The 13,352-nt window shown below is 38.0% G+C and overlaps 1 protein-coding gene across 2 annotated transcripts in view; it reads right to left on the bottom strand.

Moving 5' to 3' along the window:
• LOC131073369 (probable lysophospholipase BODYGUARD 4) overlaps positions 1-12,359 on the bottom strand; it is a 141,176-nt gene extending 128,817 nt beyond the window's left edge. Inside the window, exon 1 of one of the 2 annotated variants that reach the window (XM_059213029.1) lies at positions 11,525-12,359. In XM_059213029.1, the coding sequence (XP_059069012.1) occupies positions 11,525-12,071 (547 nt within the window). In that variant the 5' untranslated portion in view covers positions 12,072-12,359. The remainder of the gene's footprint in view (positions 1-11,524) is intronic. The other variant, XM_059213028.1, reaches the window with a different exon arrangement.
• Positions 12,360-13,352: the final 993 nt, after the last annotated feature.

The raw sequence follows: 13,352 nt of genomic DNA on the forward strand, positions 1-13,352 counted from the left end.
GCATTTTAAACTTAGAAGCTTCATCTTTGAGTTTTTTTTGTTTTTTCTAATTTTTTATTATTTTTTGTGTTTTAATGTTTTAAATCTTTCCAAAATGGAAAGTTTTATTTCTCTCTCAAAATTCCACCCTTAGCTAAGGAATCCTCTAGAACTTTCTTTCAATTTCTAAAATTCTTGAATTTTCGAAAGTCTAAGTGTTGAAATTATTTTCCCTTCAAAAATAATTCTAAATGTTGGAAAATATTAAAAATATTTGATGTGTCAAGTTTATTTTCCAACCCGTTCGTTGATTGACCCTTGATTTCATGTGCAATTTTTTTTTGTCAAAATTATTTTTCCTTTAGCCAATTTTCTCTCTTTCGCCATGGCAAGTTGATCATTGTCATGTCTAATCTTCAAGTCTTGGGCAAATTTTCATGTCTAGCTTAGGCATCTTCACATATTCCATTTATGCCTAGGCAAATTCGGAATGTCTGTGTCTATCCATCTAGGCAAACTTTGTGTAATACGTCTAGCCAACTTGTGTTTGATCAATTTACCTTGGGAAATTTCATATTTTATTTGGACTTTGGATAGGCACATGTTTGGACGTCCATCTTAACTTCTTTCCATGTGTATTGCTTTTCTTCTTTGCAAACTTGTCTTTATGGCGGACTTGGAGTCTTTTATGCCAAGTCGGACTTGGCCAATGTTTTGCCAACTTCAATTTCTCCTAGGCAGACTCTTGACTTCCTTGGACGTGCTTTACCTCTTGTCTTCAAGGCAGACCTTGATGTGGACAAGACATGGCGGACTTGGAGAGTCTCATGCCATCTTCCATCTGGCATGGACGGACTTTATGGATATTAAGGCAAATCCCTTCCTTGTCTTGGACAATTTTAACCATGCTTTTGTCTTTGCCAATGTCCTCTTGCTTTTGGCAAACTTCATCTTGCATATGCCTTGCACTTGGATGTGCTTTAGGGGGGCGGTGTTGGAAGTTAACTTTCCATCTTTGTTTGGCTTTTCAATTGTTTTTCTTTGATCTCTTGCAACCTACTTGGGCGGATTTTGCCTTCCATCTGCCATCTTTCATGTGCCTAGGCGGAGTTTGCATCACTTTGGACAAGTTTCCTCATAGCTAGGCAGAGTTTGTAGAAGTTTGGAAATGCTTTATATGTCATGTCTTAGGCGGACTTGGAAGAATCTTGACATGCTTCCAAGTTGATCAAGCCATCTTTGTTTAGGAAGGCGGAGTTTGGGCTTGATGTGCCATGTTTGACTTATGCCTTGGCCGACTTGGAAGACATCATTAGCCATGTCCTTCATACATGCTTGGGCGGAGTCTAAGAAGCCTTGGACATGCACGGACTTGGATCATCTTATGCCAAGGCGAACTTTGAAAAGCCTTTGACATGATTTGATTTCCTCTTCAACTACATGTAGGAGTTAGCTTGACCTACACCATGAGTTAGTTGACCAAAGGTAGGAGTTTGATGTTTGCTTGCCAACCTTGTTTGTGCATGGGCGGACTTTGAAGAGTCTTAGCCATCCTTCCAACATACTTAGGTGGACTTGAGAGGTCCACTGCCATGGGCAGACTTGAGGAGAGCTTGGACATGTTAGTTGATGTGCAATCTTCCAAACTTCTAGACAACCTTTGTCTACCATTCATTTCCTTGGGCGAATTTGTCCTTGATGCCAATTTTTTTTCCAAACACATTTATTTGAGCTGCTATGTTCATATATGATCTGCCATATCAATACTAGATTCATCTAGAACAAAACCCTAATTAGGTTTTCCACCTTGCTTTTTGCACTTGGAGACCTAATTTTTCAATTCTGAGGACATGGGTACTAATGAAATGGCTTGAGGAATGTTCTTCTGGAACAAAACCCTGATTAGGGTTTTTACCCTGCTTTTTACACTTAGAGACCAAATTTTTCAATTCTGACAACATGGGCAATGATGAAATGACCTGAGGAACAAAACCCTAATCCTACTTTCAAAAAAGTAGAAAAAAAAGCAAAAAGCAAACAAAAAAAAAGTTGCTTCTCGGATTGTGCCCAAAGTGCCAAAAACAAAACTTTCTAAATTTAGAAAAAAGCAAAAAAAACAAATCTCCTAAAAATAGAAAGTTGTCAGGAAATGACTCAGCAATTGTGATCCTCATCCTTTAGACCTTCTAAGCACTTTGACAACGTTCAAACACGATTCTGAGCATGATTTCTCTATTTGGCTCGGGATGACTTCAAAACTCTAACTAAAAACTCTCAAAGAAAATCGATTTATGAAACTGCAGAACTAGGACAAAACCCTAAAAAGCAAAAAAATAGGGGGTCCCCATCTGTGATGGGGCGATGTGTGGAATAGGTCACAACACTAGGTTGTTGTGTATGTTGCATAAATTGCAAAGAAATGTGCAAAATTTGTCAACCTATCCACTACAACATACATGCAGACCTTACCCTATACCTTAGGTAGCCCAATGATGAAATCCATAGAGATACATTCCCATTTCTAATTGGGAATGGGTAGGGGTTGTAGCAAACTAGCTGGCTAATTATGCTCATTTTTTTTCTACTGCCATATGGAGCACTCCCTAACATACTGAAGGACTTCATTTTTAAATCCCTTCCATGTGAACCTTTCCTAGATCTACAAGTCTTAAAGAATCTCAAGTGACCATCCATAGGTGCATCATGGAAAGTCTTCAATATATTCACCCTAAGTCCTAAATTAGGCACCAAATAAAACCTCTCTTTGTAAATTATCAACTCATTAATCACTATGTACCTATCATCCTGTATAATACCCTCACTAATTCCTACTACCCATGAATCCTTGAAATATTTTGTTGAAATCGTCTCCCTCCAATCAGCACTGATCTCGACTAATGAACACAAATGAGGCCTCCTAGAAAGTGCATCAGTAGCCACATTTTTCTTTCCCTTAACATACACAATATCAAAACCGTAGGCCAAAAGTATACTCACCCACTTATGCTGCCTATCATTGAGATATTTCAGATTCATGAAATATTTTATGCTGTTGTGGTCAGTTTTGAAGATGAACTTGCCTCCGACCAAATAAGGTCTGAACTTGGCCAATGCATGCATGATGGCCAACATCTCTCTATCATATACTAAATAACTCTTCTCCATACCTCTAAACTTCCTACTTTTGAAGGCTATGGGATGGTTTTGCATTAATACAGCACCTATCCCCTCTCCTAGAGCATCACACTCCAACTCAAAAGGTTTGGAGAAATCTGAAATCACCAAAATTGGGCATGTAGACATCACCAGTTTGAAGTGATCGTGTTGCATCAGACCACACAAAATCCCCCTTTTTATCAAATCTGTAAGTGGAGATGCCATCTGTGAAAATCCCTTAATGAATCTCCTATAGAACTGTTGTGACGTATTCACACATCGCCCCATTGCAAATGGGGACCCCTTCTTTTTGCCTTCTGGGGTGTGTTTTCTAGGTCTTTTAGGGTTTTTGTCTTTTAGCCTTTGCTTTTCGAGTGTCGCCAGGGGGATCACTAGGATGGCAGGCTTTGCTTGAGCCAAGGTGAGTCTTTGGGGCCCCAGAATTAGGGTTTCTTTGAGAGTCTTCCTTAGGGCTTGGTTTTGCTCTCGTTGCTAATTGTGTCTTGCTTGGTGAGTGAGTATCATCCTTGAAGGTCTGAGCTAGGTCAAGTTGGTGAGTGATGAAGTCTGGAATGTCATCCTGATCTTCAAATGCCCTGAAATTTGGCTAAGTCTGGAATGTCCTGACCCTGAAATTAGGCTAAGTCTGGAATGTCTTGATCCTGAAATTTGACTGTCTGGAAAACTGAAGAATCCTCCAAAAACTAGATTTTGCAATATAACTCCTAGAGGTCCGAAACCACTCTCAAACATCCTAACAGTATATATGGAATATAACTTAAAGTATAAACTTATACTTAAATGTTATATTCCATAAAATGATCCTGACGGAGAGTCCAAAATGTCAAATTTCACTCCGGACCCTTCCAATGGGTCCAAAGCAAATTTCGCTCCTGACCCTTCCAAAGGGTCCAGAGCGAAATTCTTGAAAACACTAATTTCTCCCTTAGCCAAAGTCAGGATCAAGATGGAGATGCATGAGGAAGTATCTATGTTTGCCTCCCAAGGAAGATTAGAGTTTGAAAAATCAAGAATCAAGGTCAAAACATGATTTTCGCTCCTGACCCTTCCAAAGGGTCCAAAGCGAAAATCCTTATAACCCTTGTTTTTTTTTCTTATTTTGGCTAGGCGTTGGCTTGATGGAGGTTGAATGGGTATGTTTTTGCCTTGAGAGGGAGTTAGAAGCTTTGAAGAATCAAGATTTTAGCTCAAAAGGAGAATTTCGCTCTTGACCCTTCCAAAGGGTCCAGAGCAAAATTCCCTATAAACTTCATTTGCTCCCTTGTTTTAGCTTGAAACCTTGCTCCTTAGATGGAAAACGATCTATATTTGCCTCTGGGAGAAAACTGAAGTTTGAAAAATGAACAATCAAGCCCAAATGGTGATTTTCGCTCCTGACCCTTCCAAAGGGTCCAGAGTGAAAATCAACCTAAGACTCATTTTTTGCCTTATTTGACCAAATTTTGATTTGTAAGGCATCTTGAAGGGAAGAGTGGACATGTTTGGATGTTGGAAATGTTTGAAAGCTTTGAAAAAATGAAGGATTCTAGCCAAGAAGGTGAATTTCGCTCCTGACCCCAAAGGGTCCAGAGCGAAATTCCTTGCAAGCCTATTTTTTGACCTTGCTTAGACCACAAACCTTATTTCTTGGGTGAAGAATGATGTTTTGTTACCTTACAGAGAAGATTGGAGTTGAAAAGATGAAGGATCAAGTCAAGAATGAGATTTTCGCTCCTGACCCTTCCAAAGGGTCCAGAGCGAAAATCCTCCTAGACCTCATTTCTTTCCTTATTTGGCCAAATTTTGATGTCCAGGGTATGTTGAAAGAGAGAATGGGCATATTGAAACCCTTAAGGACATTTGAAAGAGTTGAGGAATGAGTGTTTTATCCAAGGAAAGAAATTTCGCTCCTGACCCTTCCAAAGGGTCCAGAGCGAAATTCCTTACAAGCCTATATTTTTTACCTTGCTTGAGCTTAAAACCTTGTTCCTAGGGCGAAGAGAGATGAGATTTTACCTTGCAATGAAGATTGGGTTTGAAAGAATGATGATTTTGGTCTAAAAAGTGAATTTTGCTCCTAACCCTTCCAAAGGGTCCAAAGCGAAATTCCTAAAAACCTTTATTTTCTTAGCAAAATCAAGTCAAACCTGGGTTTCTATAACTTGGATGTGAGAGGAGAAGTGTTTTATTGCCTTTTAAGGTGGATTCAAGTTGAAATGATGGAGGAGTGAGCCTAACACAAGATTTTCGCTCCTGACCATTCCAAAGGGTCCAAAGCGAAAATCCTAAAAACCATCTTATCCTCCAAATTTTGTGCTAAGTCAGGCCTAGACTAGGGTGAGAAAAGCTATTTGGAATGCCTTGGAAAGATGTTTGACCTTCAAAAGTGTGAATTTTGAGCTAAAAGGTGAATTTCGCTCCTGACCCTTCCAAAGGGTCCAAAGCGAAATTCTTCATCTGCCTATTTCCTCCTTGTGTCAAGTCAAGACTAGGAGTCCTAAGGCGTAGTTGAGGTTGAAATGATGTTACTTTGCCCTGCAAGATGAATTGAGGTGAAGAAAATGAAGAGTTGTGACCTAAAAGGTGAATTTCGCTCCTGACCCTTCCAGAGGGTCCAAAGCGAAATTCCCAATTTCACTCAAATTGCTCATGATAGAGGTCAAGGCGTGGATCCCTGGGCTCTGGAGGAAGGAAAACTAGTGTGTGCTCGCCTTGGAAGGTATTTTGGAGAGGAAACATGATAGATTTTGTCCTAAAAAGTGAATTTCGCTCCTGACCCTTCCAAAGGGTCCAGAGCGAAATTCTTAAAAACCTCTCTTTTGCCCCAAATTTGCATCAAGATTGGTGTTGGTTGAGAATGAGGGCGTCCTTGGGCATGTATCTAAGCAAGTACGGTTGCAAAGTGAGAACAATTTGAGCCAGGAATGCAAATTTCGCTCCTGACCCTTCCAGAGGGTCCAGGGAGAAATCCTTATAGGGCCTGTCCCTGGGGAGAATATTGAGCAAGCTTCATTTTAACATCTTCTTGTTGATGATTTAAGGTAGAAAATGCTATGTTGAAATAAATCTATTATGAGTCCTTAATCATCTTTTGGTTTGTCTTGCAGTTAAAAGAAGACCAGGCCAAGACAAGGACGGCCTTCTCCAGTCTAGCATCATCAGGGACGACCTCTTCCAGTCCAGCATTTGAAGGAAAGGTACACCATCCATCCTGCACATCAAAGACAAAGGAGGTTAAAGCGTTGAAGAAGCAGACAGTTTCAGAAGAGTTAATTAAAGTTAGCTTCTCAGCATCATCAAATTGAGCATCTACCAAGTTACAAGTGTCAGACAAGGTGGCATCCCAGTCATTACTCCTCCAGTTGGATTGGTCCACCTCAGTGTGTCCAGATTCAATGTACCTGACTCATCGGAGATGGCACAAACTTCGATGTACCTACCCCGGTTATCCATTGGTCGAATATTCCATAGAAGACATGTGTCCAAATAATGCAATTATTTCATTGGCCAGAATTGAGTTGTTGTAACAAACGCTAATTAGGGTTTTCATTGTAAAATCTCAGCCATTGATCTCAAGTTGATCTGAGCCATTGAATTGTATTGAGGGCACTATATAAGCCCTGGCTCCCCATTTGTAAAGGCCAATGGTTAGCTAATAGACAATAGGGAGAAAATAGTTGATAGTCGGTGAATAGGTAGTAGAATAGCAGATAGAATAGCAATTAGAGTAGACTAGGAAGAGAAGACAAGACATTGTTGCCTTAATTGTAAAGACTTCTTTTTCATTGAAGATACGGTGAAATATGTCGTTTCGTTGCAATATGCATGGTCTCTTGTTGAATCTTCATTTTAGATGATAGATAATTAAATTGAATGAAAGAAGTCGTTGAATGCACCTGTGTGGAATCCGTCTAATCCATACCACTAGCCTCTTACTGATTGTAAGTGCGCCCTGCGTGGTCAACTGGCATAAAATGAGCTTAATCTCAAGTTGTTACACGTCTATTGTTCATGCATTAACTTGAATGATGATCAGTATCTGAAGGTGTCCGATTTGAATATATTTGAAGCATCCCCCAGAAGATCGCACTGAGTTGGTGTTGAATTGTTCAACTTGATGGTGAGACCCAGCCCAGTAGGACTCCACCTAGTCGTTCATCCATCTTCTCACATTCTAGGTAGTAGAATAGACTTCTTGAACCCTGCATCTTTTGTCATTTGTTTATCTTCCAGTTAGTTAATAGGACTTGTGATTCCAGCAAATCAGACGTTTAGGTCGTCAAGTGTAAGTCCCCTTGTGATTCCATCAAAATCACATCATACCACAGAGAGCTTATCCACACGTAGAGATCCTACATAACAGAACCTTGGAGTTACTCCGACTGATCCTTCAGCGAGATCTTCAGCAGTCGGGAACTTTGTTCAAGAGAGGACAAGATACTTCGGTATTTTATTCTGTGTTTGCATGTGCATAAAAAACACATCAACAAGAACCCACATAGACCAAAGAATCCCTTAAGATGTGAGAGATTCATGGGTGTAGGACAATCAACAATTGCCTTGATATTTTCAAAGTCAGCTCTCACTCCCTCTAAATTGATGATGTGACCAAGGTAGAGAAGTTTTGTCATGCCAAAATCACACTTAGATTCCTTGGCGTACAATGACTCAATCTCCAATATGCTCAATACCTCCTCAAGATATCTTATGTGCTCCTCCCAAGTCTTTCTAAATCGGGATGTCATAAAAAAATGAGTACAAACTTCTTGAATTGTTTACAAAAGTCCTGATTCATACATGATAGGAAAGCAACTAGCCCTTGTCAAACCTTCACTTGCTCATGAGCCACCTAGCATAATGCAACTTGCTATTCTATGACTCCTTGTAGACATAGCTCCTAGTAAGATCTAAAGATCTTACCTGTCCTAAAGGCCATGCTTTATGTGTTTGTAACATGGCTCCTAGTAAGCATCTAAGAATCTTGCTAGTCCTAGAGGCCATACTCTGTGTGTTTCTAACATGCCTCCTAGTAAGTATTTGAGGATCTTACTAGTCCTAGATGTCATGTCTTGTCTTTTTGATATGGCTCCTAGTAAGCTTTTGCAGATCTTACTAGTTCTAGATGCCATACCTTTATGTTTTGTGTGCTTTGTGTGTGTTACCAATGTTGATCATATTGCTCACTTTGTACTTGTCTTTTATCTTGATATTGTAGATTGATAAAATCCTAAGTTTTGGGGGTTACGACCTTGCCAAGCTTGGTGTTGTCTTGTCTATTTGATGTCTCGATGAAATAAAACTTTGGCTTCTCTATACTTTACCGAGAGTATGAGTGTAAGTTCATACTCCTGCTAAAGTGGGGGCTAAATGTATTGTAGTAAATTGTATCCCTTTACAATTTCAAACTTAGTTTGGACCCACTTTGGTAGTTGTGCCTAGCTTGTACCTAATTTATGCCTAATTGTGCTCATTTTTTAGACCACTTCCATAAAATTGGTGCATTCCCCTATTCATGACCTTTTTCACAGCTCAAACTGCAAGGACTAGGGTGCCTAGGACCCTTGTCCAAGCAATTTGGCCCCGAATTTTGAATCGGCTATGCAAATAGCCTGAATTTTCTCTTCGATGTCATCCATCCCCAAAAATTAAATTCAAAAAGATGTAAGTTGCATATAAATACAAGTCCCTCTCTCATTTCAAATTACAACACACACAATTCAATTCCTATTGAGCACAGATCTAAAATCAAGGAGCAAAGCAATCAAGCATAAATCTTTGTTATAGCAACCATGATCAGTCACAATGTGTTTCTCCATGATGAAAGAAAACATTAACATCATCTAAGCAACATCAAGCCTAGTATGAGACTTCATGCCAAGGGTTTCATATTTGAGGTAATACTTGTCAATTCAAGCATTTCCATTATTGTTTAGCCTTTGTCCTCCCTAGGACAAACTCTCTTTTACAACACCATTAGTTGTTGTGGAGATGGGAACACAAACATAGCATTTGAATTAGGCAAGCCCCTATGTAGCACAACCCTTCTCCCCCCTTTTGCGAGTGTGCAGATTCGGATCTGACAATGAAAGTGTTACAAAAGTGCATACAAGACTAATATAGGTTGCGACGACTTTTGAACAGGCAAAAACACCTATACTAGGATGCCCAGCACACATGTTCGACTGTTTTTGGTTGTATTTTTGGGAGAAAAACCTACAAGACCTCCTAAATTTGTGATGCTTCTAACATGGTGGAAGATCGCATCATGGCCTACTCAAGAGGTCAAAATGATGCTTCTACCATTTAACCCTAATTTGTGAGTACCGAGCTCCCAAACTCTTACCTGATGTGTTTGATGTAGAAGCATCTTGAAAATCAGGCAATCAGCATCAACCAAAAAGAAAGCATCTTTTATGAGTTTTAATATGTGTTTTTTGGGTCCAATGTTGGAGGAATGGAGCAAATTTTAAGAGTTTCCATAATTTGTAACTTGGAAGAGAGTGTCCAAGATTTTGTTATGTATCTATTGGATTAGAGAGCCCCAAATGTGAAAGGTATCTGACCTAAGTGTATTTTTGGTTCAAAATCACAAATTGTCAAGTATAAACATTCTGTGAAACACTTGGCATCCCTATGGCATGGCATGAGAAATTCAAGAGGAAACAGCCACATCTGAAGACATGTGGAAGATGGATTTTTAATCAAAATGGTAAGCACATCCTTGGTTTTGGGGAACCAACAATCTATTTGTGTGAATTTGTCCTAAATAGGCTGCAACAACTCCATGACAATATTGTTGTAGGAGAAATTGGATGTTTTAGAAACAAAAAGGCAAAAAAATTGCTGAAATCACAGAACAATGAGTAGAAGATCCAAATGAATTTGTTGCAAAAATCCATTCAGTGAAATTTGGGCTGTTCAACACAGAAGATGGCTTTGGGGACATTTAGTGAAGGTGTGAACTCATTGGAGCAATTGGAATGCCTTTAATCAAACCAAAGGTGGATTTCTAATGGGTTTTCCATCTAGAACATGAATCCATCGATAGAATTTCAATTTACCTATAAAATTTGCAGGTTTTCCAAGCCATTTGTTTTTTTAAACCTTTTTTTGGTAGTTTTATAGCATCAGAGCTGCTTACAAACAATTTGGATTTTGAGAAATCAATTGTAAATTTGAACTGGGGTTTTTAGTTGACAGAGAATCATCCTTCACGGATTTTCTATCAATGGTAGATTTCAAGGTTTTGTGGCTCTGAAAATCAGCCCAAATGTTTGACAAAATATCTAGTAATTAAAAAGCTGTACTTTGCTGATTTGAATGTTTTAGAATGAAATTTAAATAAGTTGAGTCCTCTTATGCTTCTATCCTCGTATTCAAATGCAATTTGAGTGGTGATATGCCCTATATCTTGTTCTGATGCTAAAGTGTTAAACTTCTATTAAAAATTGCCTTTAAGACATGGAAAACGCATTTTTTGTCTGAATCAATTTTGAAGGTTGTCAGTGGTTTGATTTGGCCTAGGGTGGTTAGTGAAACTCAGACAAAGCCTTTCCTAACCATAAATATGAATCTAGTAATTTTTTGGGGTGTGTTCATGTTTTGGCTCCAAGATGAGGTGGTATACTAGAACCCCTTACCTTGACTACATCATAGTTCAATTTGTAAAGCTAAGAATAGTGCCAAGGAGAGAGGATGGAATAAATAGTTCTATTTCTTTTATTCTGATGTTACATGGATCTTAGCCTTCTCTCAGCTTATATTGCCCTTTCCTTGTTAATCTTTCACTAGCCTGCAAGGGCAAGAAACTAGAGATCGTTTTGGAGTAGACTTTCACTAACTAATCAATGTCCAAACAATGTAAGTACACAGTAACTACACAATTGAGGAATGCCATTCAATCTGCAACAATTGTTATTTGTTCTTCTTTTTCCTTTTCATTCATATTTCCTCATACTTCTTTCTTGAACAAATTTCCTTGTATAGTCTGTCGGTTCCACATTTATACCAACAAAATAGATGGGAGATTAGGCCTATTTTTCAGCAGATATTGAATACTGATATAAATGTTATATATAATGCTTTTCTTTTTACATAATAATACAATAATATTTTATTCCTTCCTGCTACAAACTTGGATTAGCTTGTGCGCTACTAGTAACAGCAGCCCTTAGATCTGGCAGCATCCTTGACAGCAGAAATTGCATGCTTTAAGCCTAAAATCCTTAATGTTAGTGCTACATTCGGTCTAGGGAATGTTAATTGCACACTCTATTTTGCTTCTGTTGTTATTGAGAATGCCATAAAAATTGTAACATCAACAACAGTAAATAGCATTAATGTCCTACAACACAGTTTCTAAGAGAAAGAAATGCATGGTGCAGCATACCTTGTCCTCCAACTGCAACATAAAGTTTCTCAGTGTCTGGCGAGAGACATCTGTGGCAAGCACAATCAGACCACCTACCACCCAAATGCTTGAATTTACAATTACTTTTCTCTGGAACAGAATCCACACCAGTTTTACCATGTTTCTTCATGAAACAGACAACAACCACTACCAGGTCCCTCGCGAAATTCTTCCTCGAATACAGAGTTTCTGACAAACCTTCTTTTGATTTGTTGCCATTGTAACAGTAGCATGGTGTCCGCTCTTTCTCCACCAGATAATCAACCAACCGGTACACCAAGCATAGAATAAAATCCAACAAGTCCAGAAAGGCAAAGACAATTAAATTCAATATTCCAATAAGAGCATTTCCTATAGACTTTAAAATGCATCTTTGAGAGACTGGGTTACCCACATCAGCCAATGGTTGGTCTAATTCACTGCTTTTATTAATGTCCTTATCCTTAAACAGACTTTGTTGACACATCTTCCCTGTATATAACACGAAATTATACTTCAGAGAAGATACATGATATTTAAAGCTCATTCATACAATTTTGTGAATGGGTCCGAGCGAGAGTTCCACATTTTAAGGTTGGTATAAACTTTGTGAAAATGTGATCCCATAGCCTAGGAGATCAAAGAATTTTTTTATACTCTGGCCTATTAGATGCCCACGTATGTCAGTGTAGGTGTCCATGAGAAGGTGCCATGTGTCATGGTAAACTAATGATTTTTAATCAGTGAAGATGACTGCTTAGGTACGACATCCCTCGAGGAGAGAGCCTCGTGAATGTTTTTTAACATGTTCTCAGTAGGTTTTGTCATCTCTCAAGGAGAGAGCCTCGTGAATTTACCAGAGAACTTCTGGAATTAGGAGCCTATATAATTTTATTCTTTATTTGTTCCTCTTTTAAGCTAAATTATATTCCACTTTAAGCTAAGAACTAAATACTCACATTGATAAGAATAAGTCTAAAATAATAATATATTCAAATTAATACATAAAATTTTAATAAATAATAAATGTAAGTATTTCATTCTTAGCTTTAAGTGGAATATAATTTGATAATATGTTTCAAAGTTTATCATTATTATGGAAATATAAGATTTATCATATGAACGTATTAAAATTTGTAAAAGAAAAAAATATTAAATTTTGTAATTGTAGATTTATTTTAATAGTTGTAAAATTAAATTATACAAATGTGGACTTGAATTAGGCTTGTAGATTTAATTTGTGCTAATATTTAGATATTCAATTTTAACTCACCTTGAAGTTTTATATATAATCTTTATCAAAAAAAACTTGATTTATATGCATGCTAGTTTGTATATGACAAGGATGATACCTTCTTTGTGTCAACACAAGCAAGGATGTGAATTAAATGGCATTAAACAAGATCGAGGGCAACAAGTAGTTGTATAATATGACCTAAATGCTAATGTCGTGTTGATATCACGAGATGACTTTTTGTGTATGTGATGTATGTAAGAAGTGCTCTTTCAATCAGTATATATGTGTTTAAAATGTGTAATGTCTCTCATTTGCAATTTTGTTTTCCATGTTTCTTAATGATGATTTGGCATTGTGCATGTGGTCTTACCAATTGTAGTATGATGATGATTTGTGATCTTGCGCCCTTGTTTCTAGATTCTTCGTTGTTACATATTGTTTTGGGTTCTTATTCTATGTTCTGCTTTTTTTATGTGTTTGTGCTTGTATTGGCCCAATGATGTGTATGGGTTGCTTTATGGTGATCACTTTTGTGTCATTGCATTGAGATGCATGCATATCTTTTTATGCTTGGTTCTAAGACCTAATGCA

This window comes from Cryptomeria japonica, chromosome 10 (genome assembly GCF_030272615.1).
Source record: "Cryptomeria japonica chromosome 10, Sugi_1.0, whole genome shotgun sequence".
Taxonomy (NCBI): Eukaryota; Viridiplantae; Streptophyta; class Pinopsida; order Cupressales; family Cupressaceae; genus Cryptomeria; species Cryptomeria japonica.